Here is a 22,926-nt window from a genome sequence, read left to right as displayed (position 1 = left end):
CTCATAGCAATAGACAGATAATCTAAATAGAAGATCAACAAAGAAACAAGGGCTTTGAATGAATGACACACTAGACCAGATGGACTCCACAGTTATATACAGAGCATTTCATCCTAAAGCAACAAAATACACCTTCTTCCTGAGTTAAATGGAACATTCTCTAGAGTAGAGCACACGCTGGGTCACAAATTCAGTCTCAATTGATACCAAAAGATTGGGATTATTACCTGCATGTTTTAAGACCGCAGTGCTTTGAAACATGAACTCAATCCCAAGAGGAAATTTGGAAGGAACTCAAACACTTGGAAGTTAGTGAACATCTTACTAAAGAATGAATGGGTCAACCAGGAAATTAAAGAAAAAAATTTTTTAATTCATGCAAACTAACAAAAATGAAAGCATGGCTGTTCAAAACATTTGGGATACAGTAAAGGTGGTTGTAAGAGGGAAGTACATAGCAATACAAGTCTCTATCAAAACATTAGAAAAGTCTTAAATATACAAGCTAACCTTACACCAAAAGGAGCTGGAGAAATACCAGCAAATAAAGCCTAAACCAAGCAAAAAAAGAGAGAAATAATAAAAATTAGAGCAGCAATCAATGAAATAGAAACCAAAAGGACAGTTGAACAGATCAACAAACTAGGAGCTGGTTCATTGAAATAATTAATAACATTGATAAACCCCTAGCCAGACTTTAAAAAAAGAGAGAAGAGAAAGGAACCAAATAAATAAAATCATAAATGAAAGAGGAGGGATCACAACCAACACCAAGGAGATACAAACAATTTTAAGAACATATTATAAGCAACTATATGCCAAAAAATTAGGCAATCTGGAAGAATGGATTCATTCATGGAAGCATATGAATTACCAAAACTGAAACAGGAAGAAATAGGAAACCTGAACAGATCCATAACCAGCAAGGAAATTGAAGCAGTAATCAAAAATCTCCCAACAAAAATAAATAAATAAATAAATAAATAAATAAATAAATAAATAAATAAATAAATAAATAAATAAAAATCTCCCAACACACAAGAGTCTAAGACCAGATGGCCTCCCAGGGGTATTCTACCAAACATTTAAAGAAGAAATACCCACCATTTGTTTCGACGTGGATGAAACTGGAGGGTATTATGCTGAGTGAAATAAGTCAATCAGAGAAGGACAAACATTATATGGTCTCATTCATTTGGGGAATATAAAAAATAGTGAAAGGGAATAAAGGGGAAAGGAGAAAAATGAGTGGGAAATATCAGAAAGGGAGACAGAACATGAGAGACTCCTATCTCTGTCTGGGAAACGAACTAGGGGTGGTAGAAAGGGAGGTAGGTGGGGGGTGGGGGTGACTGGGTGATGGGCACTGAGGGGGGCACTTGATGGGATGAGCACTGGATGTTATTCTATATGTTGGCAAATTGAACACCAATTAAAAAATAAATTTAAAAAATAAAAAGAAAGAAAGAAAGAAGAAATAATACCTAACCTGCTGTATCAAAAAATAGAAATGGAAAGAAAATGTCCAAACTTGTCTATGAAGCCAGCATTACCTTGATCCCAAAATCAGGCAAAGACCATTCTTTTTGATGTTAAAAGGAGAATTACCACCCAATATCCCTGATGAACATGGATGCTAAAATTCTCACCAAGGTATGAGCCAATAAGATCCAACAAGACATTAAAAAGAATATTCACCATGACCAAATTGGATTTTTCCTGGACTGCAAGGATGGTTCAACATCTGCATTTCACATTAATAAAAGAAAAAGCAAGAACCTATGATCCTCTCCTGTGATGCAGGAAAAGCATTTGACAATATACAGCATCCTTTCCTGATTAAAACTCTTCAAAACCTAGGGATGGAGGGTACATTCCTCAATATCATAAAAGCCATCTACAAAAAGCCCACAGCACATATCATTCTCAATGGGGAAAAACCGAGAGCTTTTCCCCTAAGGTCAGGAACATGACAAGGATATTCACGCTCACCACTGTTGCTCAACATAGTGCTAGAAATCCTAGCCTCTATTATGCTGAGTGAAATAAGTCAATCGGAGAAGGACAAGCAGTGTATGTTCTCATTCATTTGGGGAATATAAATAATAGTGAAAGGGAATATAAAGGAAGGGAGAAGAAATGTTGGGAAATATCAGGAAGGGAGACAGAACATAAAGACTCCTAACTTGGGGAAACGAACTAGGGGTGGTGGAAGGGGGGAGGAGGGCGGGTGTTGGAGGGGAATGGGTGACGGGCACTGAGGTGGACACTTGACGGGATGAGCACTGGGTGTTTTTCTGTATGTTGGTAAATTGAACACCAATAAAAATTAATTTAAAAAAAATAAATAAAATAAAGTTAAAAAAAAAAAAAAAAGAAATCCTAGCCTCAGCAATCAGGCAACAAATAGAAATAAGAGGTATTCAAATTGGCAAAGAAGTCAAACTCTCACTCTTTGCAGATGACATGATACTATATGTGGAAAACCCAAAAAGACTCCACCTCAAAATTGATAGACCTCAAACAACAAAATAGCAAAGTGGCAGTATATAAAATCAATGCACAGAAATCTGTTGCTTTTCTATATACTAACAATGAGACTGAAGACAGAGAAACTAAGGAATCAATCCCATTTACAATTGCACCAAACACTATAAGATGCCTAGTAATAAATCTAACCAAATAGGTGAAGGACCTATAGTCTAAAAACTAAGGAATTTACAAAATAAATTGAGGAAGACACAAAGAAATGGAAAAACATTCCATGCTCATGGGTGGGAAGAACAAATATTGTTAAAATGTCTATGCTACCCAGAACAATCTACATATTCAATGCAATCCCTATCAAAATACCATCAACATTTTTCACAGAGCTGGAACAAATAATCCTAACATTTGTATGGAACCAGAAAAGATCCTGAATAGCCAAAGGAATGTTGAAAAAGAAAACCAGAGCTAGTGGCATCATAATGTCTGATTTGAAGCTATATTACAAAGCTGTAATCATCAAGACAATTTGCTCCCCTATTTGGGATGTAAGGGTAAATAAAGATTTAGTTATAAGCATGTTCAGGCTTGGCAGAACATTGTTGATAATAGGAGGTTCTGATGTTTTATGAACAAGTCCTAGCAAACCTAAAAGGAGCTAATAAATGCTCTGTTATTTAAACTGTTGCCAAGTATGAAGAAATACACAGTTTCCCAAAACACCTTTTACACTTGCCATGTTTAAAATATGCAGTTTGCATGTTAACAGATGGCCAGTGCAAAACATTTGCCAGTACAACAGAGAAATCTACAATTGGAAAGGAAATGATAGATGATAGATAGATAGATAGATAGATAGATAGATAGATAGATAGATAAATTACATATAAGTGGGTCAAAAACTATTGTAAAATGAAATTTGAAATTCCAGCTATATCAAGAATTCTGGTATTAGTAAGCAAATGATTTAAAGAGACATACTTAAATGTATAATATATGAAACATTGTTGACAATTCTGTCCAGGACTGAGGTCAAATGCATCACGGTTTCCAGAGCCTCACCCTTCCTCTGACTTGACTCAAGTCTCCATGCAAATTGTGGGAGAGGGAATTTAAATGGGGTATCCATCAAAATGTCATTTCTAAAATACATTCCAACTATTGTCATTCTTTTGCAATATCAAGGTCCCTCTCTTCTTTTCCTCCTGTGTTTTGGATTTTTCCTTTTGGATTTTAGTTACAAATAATTGAGTTAATTATATTCCTGATGGCATATTACCATGTTTTATCCTTGCAAGAACTCTGTCGTATTTTTAACTTATATACTTATATACCAATTAAATTAATTCCTGTTCTCCTAATGCCCCCTTATCTATAGGCAGCTATTTTATTCTGTTTACAGTATATTCTCCAGTAGACAGCCTTCAGATTTCATCTTCAGTGCTGGCTCTCCTTGATAACTGGCTTGTTGGCCTGCACTACAGATTTGGACATACCAGCCTCCAAAAATACATGAGAAAATTCCTTTTATTACACCTCTTTATATATATATCCTGTTGTTTCTCTCTGGAGAACCATACCAAGATAGTACCTCATGGAAAAAATAACCCCTTGCTGCCTACCCACTCTTCTAGTGGTGGACATAGATTTCCTTTAAAATCTATATCATCATAGAAATCTCACAGTGAGCATCCTCAAATGTGTCCCATTAGGACCTGTTGTAGGAATGTTCTGCAAAAGGAGAGAAAATTAGTGGGAAATATCAGAGAGGGTGACAGAACATGAAGGACTCCTAACTCTGGGAAATGAACAAGGGGTAGTGGAAGGGGAGGTGGGCGGGGGGATGGGGTGACTGGGTGACAGACACTGAAGGGGCCACTTGACAGGATGAGCACTGGGTGTTATACTATATGTTGGCAAATCAAACCCCAATAAAAAAATACAAAAAAAAAAAAGAGCGTTCTGAATTTCAGACCTAAATCATTTCACAGACTCAGAGCCTTTGATTAAAGGGAAGGCCAGAACCCCTTGAGGAAGGACTCTGCATATTTGCTACATGTGGATTCTGCAAACCTCCCTCTAATCTTTCTCCCCCCAAAAAACCACTCCAACTATTTCTTAAATGTTAGATTTGATAATTTCATAGTAGGAATACTAGTTCAGATGTTTCCTAAGACTAATTATTTTTAAAGGGGAAAGGAGAAAAAATGAGTGGGAAATATCAGAGAGAGGGAGACAGAACATGAGAGACTCCTAACTCTGGGAAATGAACAAGGGGTGGTGGAAAGGGAGGTGGGCAGGGGGTGGGGGTGACTGGGTGACGGGCACTGAGGGGGGCGCTTGATGGGATGAGCACTGGATGTTATGCTATATGTTGGCAAATTGAATTCCAATAAAATTAAATAAATAAATAAATAAATAAATAAATAAATAAATAAATAAAACTTCCTCTTAAAATGTCAAAAATGTAAACAATAGTTGAAATTTTCTAATTTTACATTTTATTTAAATCGTCCATTAGATTAACTGATCATTAAAACCAGTGTTAAGGGGTGCCTAGATGGTGCAGTCGGTTGGGTATCCAGCTCTTGGTTTTGGCTCAAGTCGTGATATCAGGGTTGTGAGATCAGGCTCTGCACTCAGCGCAGAGTCTGTTTAGGATTCCCTCTCCCTCTACCCCAGCCTCCTGCTCTCTCTCTCTCTCTCTCTCATAAAATTAAAAATCTTTTAAAAAACAATGTTAAGTTCATAAACCCTTAGCTATTATTGATGGCCAAAAACTTTGTTTATTTTAGTCTGTGGCTTCCCTAGACCATTTCTGTCTTTGGCTTTCCAAGTCTGTTCACTGTGGGGAGATGGAATCCACCCAATTCAAAAACGTTTTTGATGGTATAAAGATTGGAAGCCAGGGGATTGTTTGTCCTTTCTTTCTCCCTTCCAATTTGAGAATCGATAATTGCAGATACCAACCACCCTTTCAGACCACGGCGGACCCACTAATTTAGAGAAGCCAAGGTCATCATGTTCAAATGTGATCTGAAGGAAATCTATGTGGAGGTGTATTAAAAGAAATGAAAGCATTCTGAGAGTTTTATTCATGATGTTTAACCACTCAGTTTTATTGGCAATTGACATCAGAGAAGTCTTTTTAAAGACTGGGCAGCATCAAATGAAAGAAAAGCCGGAGAGGAGGTTTTGCGGAGGTGAAATGAAATGATAACATGAGCAAATGCAAGCTGTAACGTGGACCGTGCTTGCTGAAACTTTCTCCTTGATAAAGAAAGATCTCTTTCTTAGTGCCTGGGCAAATTCCCTCGCCAGCCCCTGGATAGAATCTGGGGCTGGACTGAGAATGAAGTTAGCATGCAGATAGCATTTGCACTCAGGCGGAAAAGGACACCACAGGGTAGCAATGCATTTGCAGATAGTGGCAGACCTCAGAAATGTGGAGAGTGCTGCATCAGTGAAGCGTTGCCTTACAGCAGCTGGACTTATGCCTGAGTTGTCAGGAAGTTGGCGAGCAGGTGCTAGCTTTGCAGAGACTTGGGGCAGTTGGTCAAAAGCAATTGCAGCCACCGCTGGAAGGTTTGCCTAAACCTGTCACACAGCAAGCTGGTTGACAGGAAGGGGATTTGCAGACATCTCGGTTGCAGGAAGCGGATCCCTCACAAGTTGGTTGGCCAGAAAGCATGGTGCCACAGGAAACTAGTTTGCAAGCATTCTTTACAAAACATGGGGGCTGGCAGTTACCTACTGGCTGGCAGACGAAGGATATCGAAGGAGATGGTTGGCAGTAAAGTGGCTGGCAAAGGGAGGACACACAGCATGTAGGATTGCAAGAACTGAACACACAAGTTGACGGCTGGCAGGGAACAGGCATAAAGGGAACCAATTGGCAAGTCTTAAAAATGTAGCAGATGGGTTGGTAATAAGTTGATTTGCAGAGCTGATCTTTGCCATTAGTGGGTTGACATGAACCTTGTTGGCAGCAAGTTGACTGGCATGGACTAGCTGCACAGATGGTTGGTGGGCAAGAATTTTCAGCACAGGAAGTTACTTCAGAGCAGGATGGCTGGCAGGACCTAGTGTCACAGCAGACCGATTGGCCACAAGCTGCCTGGCATGATCCAGACACAAAGACAGGTTCTTGGCAGGAGGTTTGCTGGTTGAGGCTGGCTTCACAGCAATTTACCTGACAACTGGTAGATTCTGAGCAGGAGGGTTGGCATGAGCTAACCAGACATGGAGACTGACCAGTGCCAGATTCATAGCAGGCCGTACAGGAGCAAATGGGTTGGCAGACAAAACCAACAGAAGAAGTTGTTGGAAGGCAGGTAGGTTGGCAAGAAGCAGGTTCACAGCCACTTGGGGCACTGCTGGATGGCTGACAGCTTTCTTGGCATGTGACCAGTTGCCACGTTCTGCTCCGGCAGGAACTAGGCAAACAGATACCATTTCGGAAGCTACCACCATTTGAGCATATGAAAGTGGGCACAGCTGGAATGGTCATGGTGGTTCTGGGGCAACAGCTGTCCACCATGGTGCTGGCGTTAACCTTGCTAGGAAGTTGCAAACTCAGTATACCCGAGTGTGAAAGACATCTAATACATGGGGGCTTTTATAGTCCTTCACTAGGGGTGTTGGTACAGCTTAGAGCATCTTTCCGTGTTATTGTTTCCACCCATTTGCATACAAACATCTGATTAGCAGGCTTCAGGAGCCTGGAAGATATTATCCCCAGTTTAAAAACTTGTCTGTTGAGTTGAGAGTTATCTTTCCTGGGTTTAGATTCATCGATGCTATTCCTGCTCTGGGATGAGCTGTCTCTTTTACAGGTTGTTCTCCAGCCGCCTTGATGCAGGCTTTTCCCTAAACTAACCTTTCATCAGGAGGCCTCAGCTCAGCCAAAGCAGTCGGCTCTTTCCCCAGGAATGCAGTTCTGCACCATTTAGAGAATCAGGAAATGAAGCCTTGACCCAGTTGAAAGAGGGTGATGTGCGAGATGGCAAACAGAAAATCAGGCAGTGCATCCTAAGGGCACTCCAATGTCTCCACCTCTTTCTAGAATCTTCCCATTTGGTTTTCCTGAAACTCAATTTTATTATTAACACTAAGAATAATAGTAATTGTAGTAGTAATGGCTTCCATTCCATTTATAGTAACTTACTATACATCAAGTCCTTGACTGCATTTTTCATTAAATCTTGCAACGACCTTAGGTAGCAGGTGTAATTCTTGGTACTGTGTTAGAGGTAGCAAAACCAAGTCAGAGAGTTTAAATCCTGTTCCCAGAATTATGCAAGTAATAAATGGTTGAAATAAGATCCAAACCTAGTTTGGGCTGACCCCAAAGCTTCTGGTCTTAATTATCTCTTAGACCTCCTGACTTGGGAGTGGAGGGAAAAAAGCAGTAATATATAGTGATAGAAGATTGACATTTATACAGCAGTGCACAGATTCATGGGCCTATGGTCCAGGCCTCATGATGGGGACCATTTGTCCACTCCCATAACTGGAATCATCTGCTAGATTAAACTGGATACCTCTACTTAGCCATATACACAAATACAATCTTTTAATTTGGAAATTTTAATAACTGCAAAATATTTTGCCAAGGATTAAATTCATGCTATGTAGTTCACAGTGTATGAGTTCTATAAATATAAAACTGCAACAACTGAAAGTGATATAAGGACATCACTGCAAAGTAATTTCAGTGTTAAATCACCCTCTTCCAAGAGGGATTTATGAGGCACTGGTTTTCCGAATTCTTCCCCCCTTTTCTGGGCTCATCCTGGCTCTGCATCACCGCCAACTTCAGCATCTCACACCCGACCCTGTCCTGACCTGGTTCACACCAAAGATTCACAGCAAAACAGAAAAATCTTGGCCTTGGGATCACAACAGGGCTGGTGTCATTTTCTGGCTCTGCTACTAACTCACTCTGTGGGACTTGTTAGCTTATTACCCAAGTATCCAAAGTACTGAGAGTTTACCAACTCAGTGCATTGCTGTTGCTCAGGTTATTTTTATTTTTATTAGCTGCCTCAAAATTACTGAAAATGCTGGAAATTCTGGAAGGTACATTTCAAAGTACCAGCTAAAGAATACCTGCTCCTTGGCACCTTCCTCCTCACCCTCATTTTAAAAGGAAAAGAAGTGATCAGAATGATGCCTGGGAAATCCTAGAAATCCTAACCCTTGTTATTAGAGTATCTTTTTTTTTTCTACCATTGCCTTTTGTGTTATAGCACCAATCACTCCTTTTGCCATCCAACTTATCACTAATAATTTTGCACCTTGCAAACAGCAGGGATCACTGCAGTCTGTTCTGTTCTTGACTGTCTATAACCCAAAGCTTTCATCTTTCAAAAGAGATACTTTTGGTCTTGCCATATAAGTCAATCATACTGGGAATATGTATATATTTGAGAAACCATTTCAACTTCAACCTGAAAAGGGTGTCAATGTCCTGTATTCATACATACCGCTTTTATTGTTTTAAAACAATCCATTTTTAGATCCATTTTTCTCTGATTCTGTTCTTGTCTTTCTTCCTCCTAAAGAAACTTCTCTTTAGGAAGTGGTTGGTACCAACCAAGTGGTTGGTAGAGGGTACAAACATTCAGCTATAAGATGAGTATGGCCTAAGGATCTAATATATAACATAGTCACTCTAGTTAATAACATGATATTGCATAATTGAAATTTGCTAAAAGAACTTAAATGTTCTCACCCTCCTCCCTCCCCAAAGTATGAGGCAATGGATGTGTTAATTAATTAGATAGGAGGAATCTTTTCATGGTACATATGTATATCAAATCATCACAGTGTATATTAAAAATATATTACAATTTTGTCAATTATACCTCAATAAAGGTGAAAAACAGAAACCTCTAAATAGTGACACCTTTCACTTTGCTGTGGTTCACGGCACTAAACACATCTAGTGTATCACCAAGGGCTGTTGTGATCACATCAAAAAACATGATGATCATAAAAAAACACAAACTTTGGACAGAAACCACTATTCTATATGCCATTTGTATATTATATGTATTTACATCATATGTTATTTTTGTATGTTACTTACTCCCTGTGGCTATCTTAAATTCTGTGTTTAGCATTCCCTTGTGAACATACATAGGTATATATCTGTATGTACATATATATGTATGTATATATGTGTGTATCCTCATACATATGTGTATGCATGTATTAAGGGTGTTGTTTTTGAGCTATAAACATGTGATCTTGAGGCTTGTTTATATCAAGTCTACACTGGTTAGGTTCATCCCCATTTTGCATATGGCCATTGTCCAGTTATTTTCACTGCAGCATAGTATTTATTGTGTGAATATACCACAATTTTCTTGTCTCTATTTATTGGTCCTTGGATTATTTGTCACTCATACTCATAAAGTAGAGGGAAAGAAATCTTACTTCACAGAATTGCTATGATTTACATTAAACACTGGGTCTGTGCTTGGGACAGAGATTTAAAACTCTGACCAGCTCCTCTTGACTCTGGAAGGAAATGGAGATAAATCTCAATGGCCTGATGAGATAGTAACCCTGACACCATGTACTGGTTAAGTTCCACCTTTGAATTTCTCCTTTGGCCACTATATAACCCAGTTATTCTCAAATAGGGCCAATTTTTGCCCCTCATCCCCAGGGATGTTTGCCAATGTTTGGAGACATTTTTTGATCATCACACTTAGGGTATGCTACCAGCATTTAGTTGGTAAAGGGCAGGGATTCTGCTTAATATACAACAATGTGAAAGATGGTCCCCACAGCAATGAATTTTTCAGCCCAAAGTATCAACAACACTAAAGTTGAGAAGCTCTGGGTCACCCCCTCTTGTGCTCAGGATAGCCCAAGCTGCATCTTGAGGACAAGGAATAGTCCTTCATGCCATGCACTAAGCAACTACTTTGAAGACACTCTGTCCTTAGGATTGCAAGAGTATATAGTGTTTACACAAGGAGTGTTCATGGCAGAGACTAGGAGAACATAAAGTACAAGGTTCTTTGCAAGGGCTGTAGAAAGTCTGAGAGACTGAGAGAGTCTGGTTGGCAGATGGCAGAGGCAGAAGACCCCAGGTGGCAGCAGAGAGGTTGGTAGGAGTTGGATGCACAGGAAATGGGCTCATAGCACAAGAAATACAGTGTGATTCCCCCAGTTGTTTTCATCCCACTGTGAACCCCAAAGCCATGGGCTTGCTCCCGGTCTCCCTATATCCAAGTTCATGCTCCTTCATTCAGTTCTCCACACCAAGGCCAGATGAACATTCCAAAACCCAGTGCTCTTCATGTAACTCCCCTGCATTTGGTCCCTTGATACCTTCATGTCAGCCCTGTACCATTAAAATGCTTCTGTCTAGCTTATAAACCCCGCCAAGGGCAGATCACTGTCTATTCAACTGACCCCAGAGCTCACCTGCCTCTAAGCACACTTCCACCCAAGCCTCACTAATGAATGGTCTGCTCACAAGCCCCATTCATTTGTATGTTTCCTCTGCCTGGAAATCTCTTCCTTTCTGGTTTGAACTGGTTAGTTCTTGTTTGTGCTGAAAGTCTCAGCTTCAGTATCACATTCCCCAAGAATTCTTCCCCATTTCTCCGCATGCCCTGTTCAGTTCAAACTGCCCTATGCTTGCCTCTGTCCCAGTACTTAACACAAGGCGATGTAGTTACTGTCTCTCTGCCTATCTGTCTCCTCCCACCCCCATCCCAACAGTGAGCTCTCTGAGAACAAGGACCGAGACTTTAGTTTTCTCATTCCTACAGCCAAACACAGTCCCTAACTAACAGCTGTCTAATAAAGCTTATTGGATAGATGAATGGATGATGCTGCTCTCAAAAACAAAACAAGTCAGCTCAAGAGAATATGACATTAACAGAGCAATGAAAACATCATGTCACTTCAACTTAGCCACTTTATTGGACAGGTAAATATCTTTTTTTTATGGAAGAAGGCCCCAAGGAATGTGAGCATACCCAGCAAGGGAGCACATGCATGAGGAAAGAAAAAACTTAATGCTGGGAAAGAGACTCAAAATGATGTGGTAAAGCAGCTCTTCTCAGCTTAATGGCAGCAGCAGGCAGGAATCCAGAATGTCTCCACTCTAGGTGCTCAGGGGGTCTTCATTTGGACCATTAGGACACTGATATTTCTGGTGAGTTCTTTGAAGTATAAGAAGATGGTGAGTGATGATGCAGAAAAAATCTAACTAAGTCATTGTGAGCTTTGGGGAGGGCAGTTAAGATTTCTCTCTAGCTGGAGGTTTGCTTTGCAGGAATCAATAGGCTGAGGCCAGATTAGTGGTCAGCAGGTTTGGCAGCAGTAGGCGGGCTGGCTGCGGCCTCACGGGTGGTTGGGCTGGTGGGTTTGGCTTCAGTGGTCTGGCAGGGACTGGCATTTGAGACCTCAGCCTTGCAGGATGTTGAGTCGGTGCAATCTTGTTGACTGGAAGTAGATTTCTTGCAATCCTTTTTACAGAAGTCAGCACAAGGCAGGCGAGAGCAGACCGGACGGTAAGAGAGCGAAGTGACACAGGCTGGACGGCGCAGGATGGAGTAGCATGGGCGGTAGCAGGCAGGGCGATAGGAGATGGAGGTCACATAAGGCTGCCTATAAGTGATGGGTCCAGAGCAGATTGGGCGACAGATTGGGCGGTAAGAAACCGAAGGAGTGCAGGGTTGTTTGCAGGAGCTGGGTATATAGAAGGTCCGAGAGCAAGTAGGTTGGCAGATGGCAGAGGCAGAAGACCCAGGGCGGCCGCAAAGAGGTTGGCAGGAGGTAGATGGGCAGGAAACAGGCTCACAGGAGATGGACCGGCAGCGCTTGACTACATAGCAGGGAGGTTGACATGGCCTGGGCACACAGATACTTGCTGAACAGGGGCTGGGCTCAGAGCAGATGGGTTGGCAGAGGCTGGAGATGCAACAAGAGGTCTCTTGGCAAGTGTTAGAGACACAAGGTGGCTCACAAGGGCTTGGAATACAGCAGACAGAACGAAGACAGACAGGCTCACAGACCAGAGCCACACAGGTAGCTGGCTGGCAGCTGCTGGGCTCTGAGCAAGATGGCTCACAAGGACTGGGGTCACAGCAGACAGCCTGGCAGCTATTAGCCACAGAGCGGACAGAGGGACAACAGCTAGGTGTGGGGCAGACCGGCTGACAGCAAGTGGGCTCACAGACCACTGGTTGGCAGGAACTAGGCACAGTGCAGACAGCTGAACAGCAGCTGGGCTCACAGATGACCGGCTGACAGCAGCTGGGTTTGCACAGAATGGACTGGCAGGGAGTGGGTACACAGAGGATTGGCTGGCAGGAAGGAGGCTCACAGCACACAGGTTGGCAGCAACTGCTCACTGAGCAAGAAGGCTCACAGAGGGTGGCTTCACAGCACACAGGTTGGGCACAGCTGTTCACAGCACAGGAGGGCTCACAGATGGTGGCTTCATAGCACACAGGTTGGGCACAGCTATTCACAGCACAGGAGGGCTCACAGATGGTGGCTTCACAGCACACAGGTTGGGCACAGCTGTTCATAGAACAGGAGGGCTCACAGATGGTGGCTTCATAGCACACAGGTTGGGCACAGCTGCTCACAGCACAGGAAGGCTCACAGGTGGTGGCTTCACAGCACACAGGTTGGGCACAGCTGTTCACAGCACAGGAAGGTTCACAGATGGTGGCTTCATAGCACACAGGTTGGGCACAGCTGCTCACAGCACAGGAAGGCTCACAGGTGGTGGCTTCACAGCACACAGGTTGGGCACAGCTGCTCACAGCACAGGAGGGCTGACAGCACTGTGGGCCACAGCTAGATGATTCACAGCTGCCTTGGCAAGTCACCAGTTGCCATGTCTGGCTCTGGCAGGAACTGGGCAAGCAGACAGGTCCTCCGCAGCTCACCTCAGTGGAGCAGAGAGAGATCCCTGGCACAGACGGGCATTTCCTAGAACAGCAGTTTCCAGACATGGTAGAGATGCCTCTGCTCCCTTGTGAGTGCTAAGAGGGGTGCTACCTGACTGGGACAGCTCTCCAAGTCCCTCATTTTATACCCCCTCACTGACGTGTGCTGTTTGGAGCCCCTGCATCTTTTCCTTATTGCTGCTTGGTCCAGTTTTCAGAGAAACATCTTATTATGCCAAGGTTTGTTGATCTGGAAGTTGTTTATCTACCCATAAAGAAGCTCTTTGTTTATTGACTTGCTAAACCTGGAATCCTCGGAGCAACAAGTCATCTTGGAACAAGCATCATTGCCTTCAAATTGAATGATCTGTGTTTCTGAGCGTCATGAACAGAGGAAGAAGAAAGGAACTTATAATTTATCCATCACCTAGTCCTCTGTATCAGGGGGCACACAGGGATGCCTACTTGAATAGGACCCACTCACCCATTCCCACCGATCTCACCCTCCAGCCCAGCAACTGTCAATATTCAGGTAAACTCATTGAAATGCCATGGTAAAGTCAACAGTAGACTTATAGGGATTAGTAGAGGGGAGCAGTGGTGAGCTCTGTGGGAGAGGGGCTATCTGAGGTGGATTTAAAATGATTGCACTTCACAGCAATGGTCTTATTTAAAACCATCAGCAATCCCTTAAGATAGGAATTCATCTCTCCCTTTTATAGGTAAAGAAGGAAAGAGAAGGTGGAATCAGAAAGTTTAAATCACTTGCTAAAGATCCCACACATCTTGCTCCCTATTTTAGGGCTGCTCTCCTTCCTCTTCACCACCCTGTATAGTCTGACCTTTCTTAGGAGACTTGTCAAACCACATGTCATAGGCTCAGTGCACTGTGTTGTCCTCCATCCTGTTCTATGAACAGCCCTGCCCCAGACCACTGGCTCTACCTGTCCCTAGAAAGCACTTGACCCTAGTCTCTCTGCTTCTCTTCCATCTTTTCCTTGCACCCACTGACTCTTCAAGCATTCAGTGGCCCTCAAGAATTCCTCTTGAGGGGTGACGAAACATGAGAGACTCCTAACTCTGGGAAATGAACAAGGGGTAGTGGAAGGGGAGGTGGACAGGGGGATGAGATGATTGGGTGACGGGCACTGAGGGGGTCACTGGATGGGATGAGCACTGGTGTTATACTATATGTTGGCAAATCGAACTCCAATAAAAAAATACACTAATAAATAAATAAAATCTTTAAAAAAAAAAAAAAGAATCCCTCTTGATTTTGATGATTTTAATAGCTCTTAAAAGAAAGACACTTCCAAGACCCAAAGGATAGGAAAGACAAGAGATCTTTTGCAAAGACATTGTGAACAAAAACAAAGAACACAAATGCTTTCTCAAAGCATGTCAGTGATACTACTTGAGACAGACGTGAGAGAAGAAACATACTCTAGGTTTCTGAACACCAAGGCCTGATATCCTTACTTAGTAAAGGCCTGCCTCCACTGTGGGCTTTCAACATCAATGCAAAATACAGGCTCTCCCTTAAAAAAGCTAAACCATCCACTCACCATCTCTCTCTTCATTCATTGGTTTATGCAATAACTCACTAGATTTCTCTTTGATCCATCCGTTCAATATAGCCATCATATGTTTCTGTGTGAGGGATACAAAAAAGCACAAACTGCAATTCATGGCTCAAGAAGTCCAAATTTAGGAAAGAGACAGATACATCCATAAGTAATTATGGTACAGTATATGTACAAGTGCTATGACAGATGGAATGGATGCACAGGGTCCTATGGAGGCACCCAGAGAAAGACCAACATGGTTTGTAGGAAATTAGGGAAGGCTCCTCAAAAGCATGATACATTTGGGGGCAGTAAATTGTTCCATAGCCAGGATGAAAGGTACAAGGAGACAGGAAGGAACAGCGATGGGACTAGAAGGGTACTAGGCACGCAGTCTTGAAAAGGCCTTGTGGACCATGATAAGTAGTTAGATTTTACACTGGGTGCTTTAAATAGGGGAGTAACTTTTCCCTTTGTAAGGGACCACATTTTCCCTTTGTAAAGACCTCTCTGGCTGTAGTGAAGGGATTGGAGAAGGGCAAATCTGGAGCCAGGGAGACAATTAGGAGTCTGGAGCAATTACTCAAAACCTTCATAGTGACAACCTGGACTGGGCAGTGACTTGAGCCTGGAGCAATGTGAGAGGTTCTAAAGAGGCAGAATCAATAGATCTAGTGGTTGAAAGTGGAAGATTAGAAACAAAGAGTGTCATTATTGAGATGTAGCTCTCAGGCAGTTGGAAAATGAGACTTTTGGACAACTTTGCAAAAGGTAAGGCAGAGAAGGAGCTCCCAAGATCCTAATCTCCACCTTTCTCTTCCTCAGCTAAGCCAGCAATGAAACTCACATGGAGATGGCCTTCCTCCCACAAGTCCCTTATAAATTCCCTCAGCTGAGAAATTTAACATGGCATCATCTGTTATGCTGGAATGTCATCTCAAAGAATCCTTCCTTGTTACATGGAATAAGCAGATCTTCTAACAATTGAACCCATTTCTACTTTATTCTTAAAGGTCTCATCTCCCTTAACATTATATAAGTACCATGAGGGCAAGGATTTTATGTATTCACTGATACATACCCAGTACCCAGAGCAATGTTTGATATATAGGCAGTTCACAATTAATATGTATTGATGAAAGAATGAGGACCCCCTTAAAAAGGGCATCTCTTTATCAGTAATTCAAAGAAATCACTACCCTGCCCTCACCCATCTGGGAAACCATGAAACCATGACCATGAGTAATAGAAGAATCAACTACTCTGAATTACAGCTACTCAGTGCAGACCTATCAGTCTCTTGGCAATTTTGTCCTATTAGCATGTTCATGTTCTGGCTGTGGCTTTGTCCTGGGAGTTAAAAGAGCTGGTTTTGGTGAAGGTTTTTTAAGATTTTATTTATTTATTTTCTAGAGAGATAGAGAGCACAAGCAGGGGGAGGGGTACAGAGAGAGGGAGAACAGACTCCCTGCTGAGTAGGGAGCCTGACCCATGACTCTATCCCAGGATCTGGGGCTCATGACCTGAGCCAAAGGTAGATGTTTAACTGACTGAGCCATCCAGGCACCCCTAAAACGCTAGCTCCTAAGAGGCCAATTCCAACAAGAGCAAAAATGACCTAAATAGTAGAGTTTGAAACTGAACCAAAGCAGAATCAAATTTTGAATTGTCTCCCAAGTAAGACACTACAAATATTGCTGGGTTTTTAAATGAAACCAAGAAAAGAAAACACATAAGCCACCACTATATAGTTGCTAGAAAAGCTAAAAATAAAAAGATTGACAATATCTAGTGTTAGTAAGGACATGGAGGAACTGGGACTCTCAGACATTGCTGGTGGGAATACAAAATGATATGGCAAAACTGTTGCAAAACAGTTGGGTAGGTTTTTATATATATATATAAAGTTAAATATTCTCACACTACTTATCTTGCAATCCAATACCTAAGTATTTTTTTAAGATTTTATTTATTTATTCATAGAGATACAGAGGGGGAGGCAGAGACACAGGCGGAGGGAGAAGCAGGCTCCAGAGAGGGAACTTGATGTGGGACCCGATCCTGGGTCTCCAGGATCACGCCCTTGGTTGCAATGGTGCTAAACCGCTGCGCCACCGGGGCTGCCCCCCAACACCTAAGTATTCATCCAAAATAAATTAAAACATAAGTCCACACATAAATTTATACATGAATGTTTATAGCAGCTTTCTTCATAATAGCCAAAAACTGGAGACAATCCAAATTCCCATCAGTATATGAACTTTTTCATGTACTTTATTCATACAATGTAATATTTTTTAAAAGGAATGAGCTGTTGATATCTGCAAAAAGGATGAGTATAAATAATGTTATTCTAAGTAGAAAAGAGTTCACACTGCATGATTTCATTTATATGAGATACTAGAAATGGCAAAATTTATGGTGACAAAAGATTGATGGTTGCCTGAGGCTAGGACCAGAATTGGGGAGGTTTACCTGCAAATGGGGCACTAAATATTTGAAGAATTATGGAAAGTTCTTTAAAATTTTTTTATTTATTTATTCACGAGACACACAGAGAGAGGCAGAGACACAGGAAGAGGGAGAAGCGGGCTCCCTGCAGGGAACCTGATGTGGGACTTGATCCCAGGACCTCAGGATCATGACCTGAGCTGAAGGCAGATGCTCAACCCCTGAGCCACTCAGGTATCCCATGATGGAAAGTACTATATCTTGAGTGTCATGGTGGTTACTTAAAAATATACAATTGTCAAATCTCATCAAACTATACACTACAATTATGTGTACTTTATTATATATGAAGTATACATTAATAAAGTTGGTTTATAAAAAACAAAAATTTTTAAAGGCAAAAATGTAAAAATAGCATAATCCCAGTTTTATTTGTAAATATGCTTAGAAAGGAATCTGGAAACATCTATGTCAGTAATAAATGCTGAAGGTGAAGTTGAGAATCCAGGTAGCTGTTATTTCTTCTTCATATTTTTCTGGGGTTTTTTTTTCATATTTTTAGAGATCATTACCATGCTTACAATCAAAAAATATATTTTTGCTTGTTTGTTGAACGAAATATTGCTTTGCAGAAATAAAAAATAAATATTGTTCTCCTGAGGCAAGAGAAAAATTAATTTTGTACGCATGTAGCTTAAGATCATGTTCAGCAAGAAGTCGAATCAACTGTCTTCTGAATTTTAACCTTCCAGCAGGACTCAAACACGCCTGGCTTAGGCCCCACCTAGAGGATGGACATCCCTGGGACTCAAGCAGAAGAGATACAGCTGGTTGCAGAACGAGAAAACATAACCCAGAAGAGGGAAACTTTGTCAAAGCATTTGGCTAGAAGAAAGAACTGGAATCCCCAGAACATTCATAGGCACTGTGTTCACAAAGTTCTGCCACAGAAATCTTTTCCATTCCAAAGCAAGCTTGTTTTACCAAAGCCTCTTCCCGACTTTGCCGGAAAGTTCTGACCAAACCTGAAGCCCTCCTGCAGAACCATTCTGGAGAGCTATAATGCTGAAGGAAGGCATGCCCCTAGCTCAAGATTAAACCTTGGCCAGCCTCAGCATTTGCCAATTTACTGCATTTTTTAAATGCAGATCCCAGGGCTGCCACCCTGGAGCTAATGGATAGAATCTCTGATAGTGACGCCTAAGAATCTGTATTTTTGAAACCTCCCCAAGTGAATCTCATGCAGTACATGGAAGCTTTAGTCTACATCTGGGTTTCTTGTTTAAAACACAGATTGCCAGGCCACACCCTTGTGGATTCTGATTCTGCCTTTCTCGGGGAGGGCTCCAGAATTTCCATTTTAACTAGCTCCCAGGTGATTCTGATGCAAGTGGTCCACAAACCACATTTTAAAAATCCATTTACAGGGACACCTGGGTGGCTCAGTGATTGAGCATCTGCCTTCAGCTCAGGGCATGATCCCAGCTCTGGGATTGAGTCCCACATGGGGCTCCCTGTGAGGAGCCGGCTTCTCCCTCTGCCTATGTCTCTGCCTCTCTCTATGTATCTCTCATGAATAAATAAAATCTTAAAAAAAAAAAAAAAACTACTGCAGATGCCAGAGTAAATTTTCCTGGCCCAGTGCCCAAGAGGGAGCCAAGGAAGAGGCGGGAGAACTAATTCAGTTATGCCAGCAAGCTCGAATTTATTAAGAAGTTAACAAAGAGAAAATTTTGCACTCGAAAGCAGCAGAAAGCTGAGGAGGAGGGTCAGTCCCAAAGCCACCTTGAGTAAGACGATGTCTTATAGTGACAAGACACTTAAGTCCATGAAAATAAAGCCATGGGGATTCACCCTGTGAGCTTCGGGGATCACTTTGGATGGGACCCAGCTTCCATTTCTCACAAGCATATGGCTCTTGTTCTCAGGGCCTTGAAATACCAGGGCAGGCGTTGGGAGAACAAGCCCTCGTCTACAAATAACACGGAGGCAGGACGCTGTCTTGGGAGCCAGGGATGTCCTGGAGACAAGGGGTCTCCACCTGCAGCAAGTGGAGGCTTTGCTTGGGCCACCTCCGCGGAGGGGGCAGAGGGCTTCACTTGGTCTCGCAAACAGGCGTAGGCTGGCAGCAGACGGGCCCGCAGCACCCAGATGAGCCGCAGCAGCTGGACCCGCAGCAGCCGCTCCCGCAGCCCCCGCAGCCAGAGCCGCAGCCCCCGCAGCCAGAGCCGCAGCAGGAGGACCCGCAGCAGCCACCTCCGCAACCTCCGCAGCCTCCGCAGCCAGAGCCCCCGCAGCCAGAGCCCCCGCAGCCGCAGCAGGAACCGCAGCAGCCGCAGCAGGAACCGCAGCAACCGCAGCAGGCGGGCTGGCAGCAGCACACTTCACAGCAGTCTTGGTCTTGAGGGCAGCAGGTGAAGCAGTCCCCTGGGCAGCACCCCATGGTCCCGGCGGTCAGGTGGCAGGTCAGGAGCGCGGCCGGAGTTCCCCACGTCTGACGGTGGCCAGAGGCCAGCAGCTTTTATAGCCCTTCACCGGAGGGTGTTGGCACAGGGGACAGGATGTTTCCTTTGTTATTATTTATGCCAGTTTCCATAAGAACGTCTCATTAGCCGCCTGTTTATTTTCCAGCTCTGAGTACCTCAACTCATAAAAAAGCCCCACTCGGCCCAACTGCTATTTGTCCAGAGGGTAAAAATACATCTTCGAAAAGACCTGTCATCAGGCCAAACATGGGCCAGCCGTCATTAGCCAAGGTTGGAAAGAGCCATGGACTCTGCTTCTGGAATGGGTGCTCCCCTTCCACATCTCCTCTGTTGGCAAGTTGGCAGCCGACCCCTCTGATTATGAATGCTCATTCTGGAAAATCAGAATGGTAAAACCTGGATGCCCGTGCCTCTTGCCGCAGGCAGAAGCTGCTATCTGAGGTCTGGTCCGGTGGCTCCTCCCGGGCGGAAATGGCATCCTCATGCCAGCCCATGTGAGCAAAGCAAACATTTGTGACTGTGTGTGGTATGTGGAGTGTGCCACACAATTGTTTGGGCTTGGTCAGTGAGCATCAGTCATGATTAATAACTGCCTTGTGAAATAGAGAAAGACTCATCATAAAACTGCAAGAGGCGGGAGCCACGTTCTCCCTTGGCCTTGTGGTGAACTGAACACTCACACTCCTCTCTAAGTAGGCTGGAAGAGCAGTGGTCTTTTTTTGTTTTAATAATAAATTTATTTTTTATTGGTGTTAAATTTGCCAACATACAGAATAACACCCAGTGCTCATCCCGTCAAGTGCCCCCCTCAGTGCCCGCCACCCAGTCACCCTCACCCCCTGCCCTCCTCCTCTTCCACCACCCCTAGTTCCTTTCCCAGAGATAGGAGTCTTCCATGTTCTGTCTCCCTTTCTGGTATTTCCTACCCATTTCTTCTCCCTTCCCCTCTATTCCCTTGCACCATTTTTTAGTGCAAGATTAAAATGAATGAGACCATATAATGTTTGTCCTTCTCCGATTGACTTACTTCACTCAGCATAATACCCTCCAGTTCCAACCACGACGAAGCAAATGGTGGGTATTTGTCATTTCTAATGGCTGAGTAATAGTCCATTGTATACATAAACCACATCTTCTTTATCCATTCATCTTTCAATGGACACTGAGGCTCCTTCCACAGTTTGGCTATTGTGGACATTGCTGCTAGAAACATCATAAAGAAAAAAGAAAAAAAAAGAAGAGCAGTGGTCAGAACCCTTTCCTTGATGGAAGGAGATGGAGGAGGGGAGGTGGAGGAGAAGGAAGAAGAAAGGAAGGAAGGAAGAAAGATCACTGACTATTCAAACCATCACATAAAGATGGGAACATTGTACACTTTTTTTTTAAGACCTCCAACTTTATAGACCAACTAGCAGAATGAGAGATTAGCATAGGAAACACCCAGAGTACCATCGCAGGGCACAAAATGCCTTTGGAAAGAGGTTAGGATCCACGGAGGATTCAGGTCCGTGTGTAAATTCTGAGACAGGTCAAAATTCCTATCTCCATGTTGGGTTTGGTATCTTGTCATACTCTTGGAATGGTAATGGCAATCCTGTAGACTAGGGCTCTTTAGAGGCAGCACCCAGAGAAGAGGGTGGAGTGGGAGGTGGGGATGGAAGATGGCAGTGGGTGTGGAGATCTGGATCAGGAGACACAGTCCTTCCATTTTAATTTGCATTTTCCTTTTATATGGGCCTGGAGGTAAGGCAGCCTCTAAGATAGGCTAGATGGACTGAGAAGGGTGAGGCAGATGATGGGTTGGAGATCATGTGGTCCAGGGCAGGGTTTCTAAACCTGATTTTACTCAGAATGGCCTAAGGCAGAGGCTTTTGAAAAATGCAAAGCCCCCCAACCTGTACTTCTTCCTGTTAAATCAGTTTATGTGCTGATGGAAGTTTGAGAAGCTATATGTTCTAAAGTTTCCCAGATGACTCAAATTCTCAAATAGATAACGAAACACTGATAGAATTTAATGCCACCATGACCATCACCCCTAAGCCCTTTTTTTCCCCACAGAGGTTGATACCATGGCCCAGAGAAAACACATTAATGATAGAGTGGCTTCGTAGCCCAGATGTTCTGTTTCCTGGTCCAGTGTTGCTTCCATCATTCCACATCCACAGATGGACACCTCTGGGTAAGTATAATATAGGGATATCCGCAATAGACACATTCTTTTCATTCTTTTTTTTTTTTAAAGATTTGTTTATTTATTTTAGAGAGAGAGAAAGAGAGGGTGCAGGAGGAGAAGAGGGAGAGAGAATCTCAAGCAGACACCCTCCCTGCTGAGCATGGACCCCCGACACAGGGCTCCATCCCATGACCCTGAGATCATGACCTGAGCCAAAATCAAGAGGTAGATGCTTCACTGACAGAGCCACCGCAGGTGCCTCTCATTCTTTTAATGATAGGTGATGCATTCCCATGAGAAAGGCCCTGAAAAGTGTGCAGTGCAAATTCTTTCCTCTTTCTGTGTCCACCAGTCAGTTCTCTTGCCTTTGACCCACCCTCTCCTCTGCTCTCAATTTCATTTCACCCCTCTGTGCCTGAATTTTCTCATCTATAAAATGGTAATTATGATAATAAGAGTGCCACTCTCATGGACTGTTTTCAATATTAAATGAGTTATATAAAGTACTTAGAACAGTATATTGGGCACATGTTATTTGATAAATGTCAGCTGTTATTTATATACAAGAAAAACATGTATAGACATATTTTTGTTCATCACACATGATAGCAGGTATAATAGTAGCATGATATACACACTGGTTTTAACTCTTTTTTTCCTCTTAACAAAGTATCTTATAGCTCATTCCATATCAGTACATAAAAAAGTTCTTCAGAGTCATCTATTGTACTGATAACTTAATTAACCAATTCTCTTCGAAAGACATTTGTTTCTATTTCCAATATCTTGCTATTATGAACTTTTAATTTTAAATATTTTGCTATCATGTAACT

The 22,926-nt window shown here is 42.7% G+C and overlaps 3 protein-coding genes across 3 annotated transcripts; all 3 read right to left on the bottom strand.

The window, feature by feature from the left end:
• Positions 1-5,576: 5,576 nt before the first annotated feature.
• Positions 5,577-7,074, bottom strand: KRTAP29-1 (keratin associated like protein 29-1). Its single transcript, XM_072742751.1, has one exon. The coding sequence runs from the start codon at positions 7,025-7,027 to the stop codon at positions 6,044-6,046; it is 984 nt and encodes a 327-aa protein (XP_072598852.1). The 5' UTR covers positions 7,028-7,074; the 3' UTR covers positions 5,577-6,043.
• A 4,339-nt stretch (positions 7,075-11,413) lies between these two features.
• On the bottom strand, positions 11,414-13,530 carry KRTAP16-1 (keratin associated protein 16-1). Its single transcript, XM_025987106.2, has one exon. It carries the CDS (start codon positions 13,482-13,484, stop codon positions 11,814-11,816), a length of 1,671 nt encoding a protein of 556 aa, XP_025842891.1. The 5' UTR covers positions 13,485-13,530; the 3' UTR covers positions 11,414-11,813.
• Positions 13,531-19,529: 5,999 nt separating this feature from the next.
• KRTAP17-1 (keratin associated protein 17-1) lies at positions 19,530-19,877 on the bottom strand. The gene has a single exon (XM_025987126.2). The coding sequence runs from the start codon at positions 19,875-19,877 to the stop codon at positions 19,530-19,532; it is 348 nt and encodes a 115-aa protein (XP_025842911.2).
• Between the last annotated feature and the right edge of the window lie 3,049 nt (positions 19,878-22,926).

Source organism: Vulpes vulpes, chromosome 2, assembly GCF_048418805.1.
Source record: "Vulpes vulpes isolate BD-2025 chromosome 2, VulVul3, whole genome shotgun sequence".
Taxonomy (NCBI): domain Eukaryota; kingdom Metazoa; phylum Chordata; class Mammalia; order Carnivora; family Canidae; genus Vulpes; species Vulpes vulpes.
The sequence above is the reverse complement of the archived record's forward strand: the minus strand, read 5'-3'. Positions and strand labels throughout refer to the sequence as shown.

Coding starts and splice junctions, on each gene's coding strand:
- KRTAP29-1 (XM_072742751.1), bottom strand. CDS start 7,027: ATGGTGGACAGCTGTTGCCCCAGAACCACCATGACCATTCCAGCTGTG.
- KRTAP16-1 (XM_025987106.2), bottom strand. CDS start 13,484: ATGTCTGGAAACTGCTGTTCTAGGAAATGCCCGTCTGTGCCAGGGATC.
- KRTAP17-1 (XM_025987126.2), bottom strand. CDS start 19,877: ATGGGGTGCTGCCCAGGGGACTGCTTCACCTGCTGCCCTCAAGACCAA.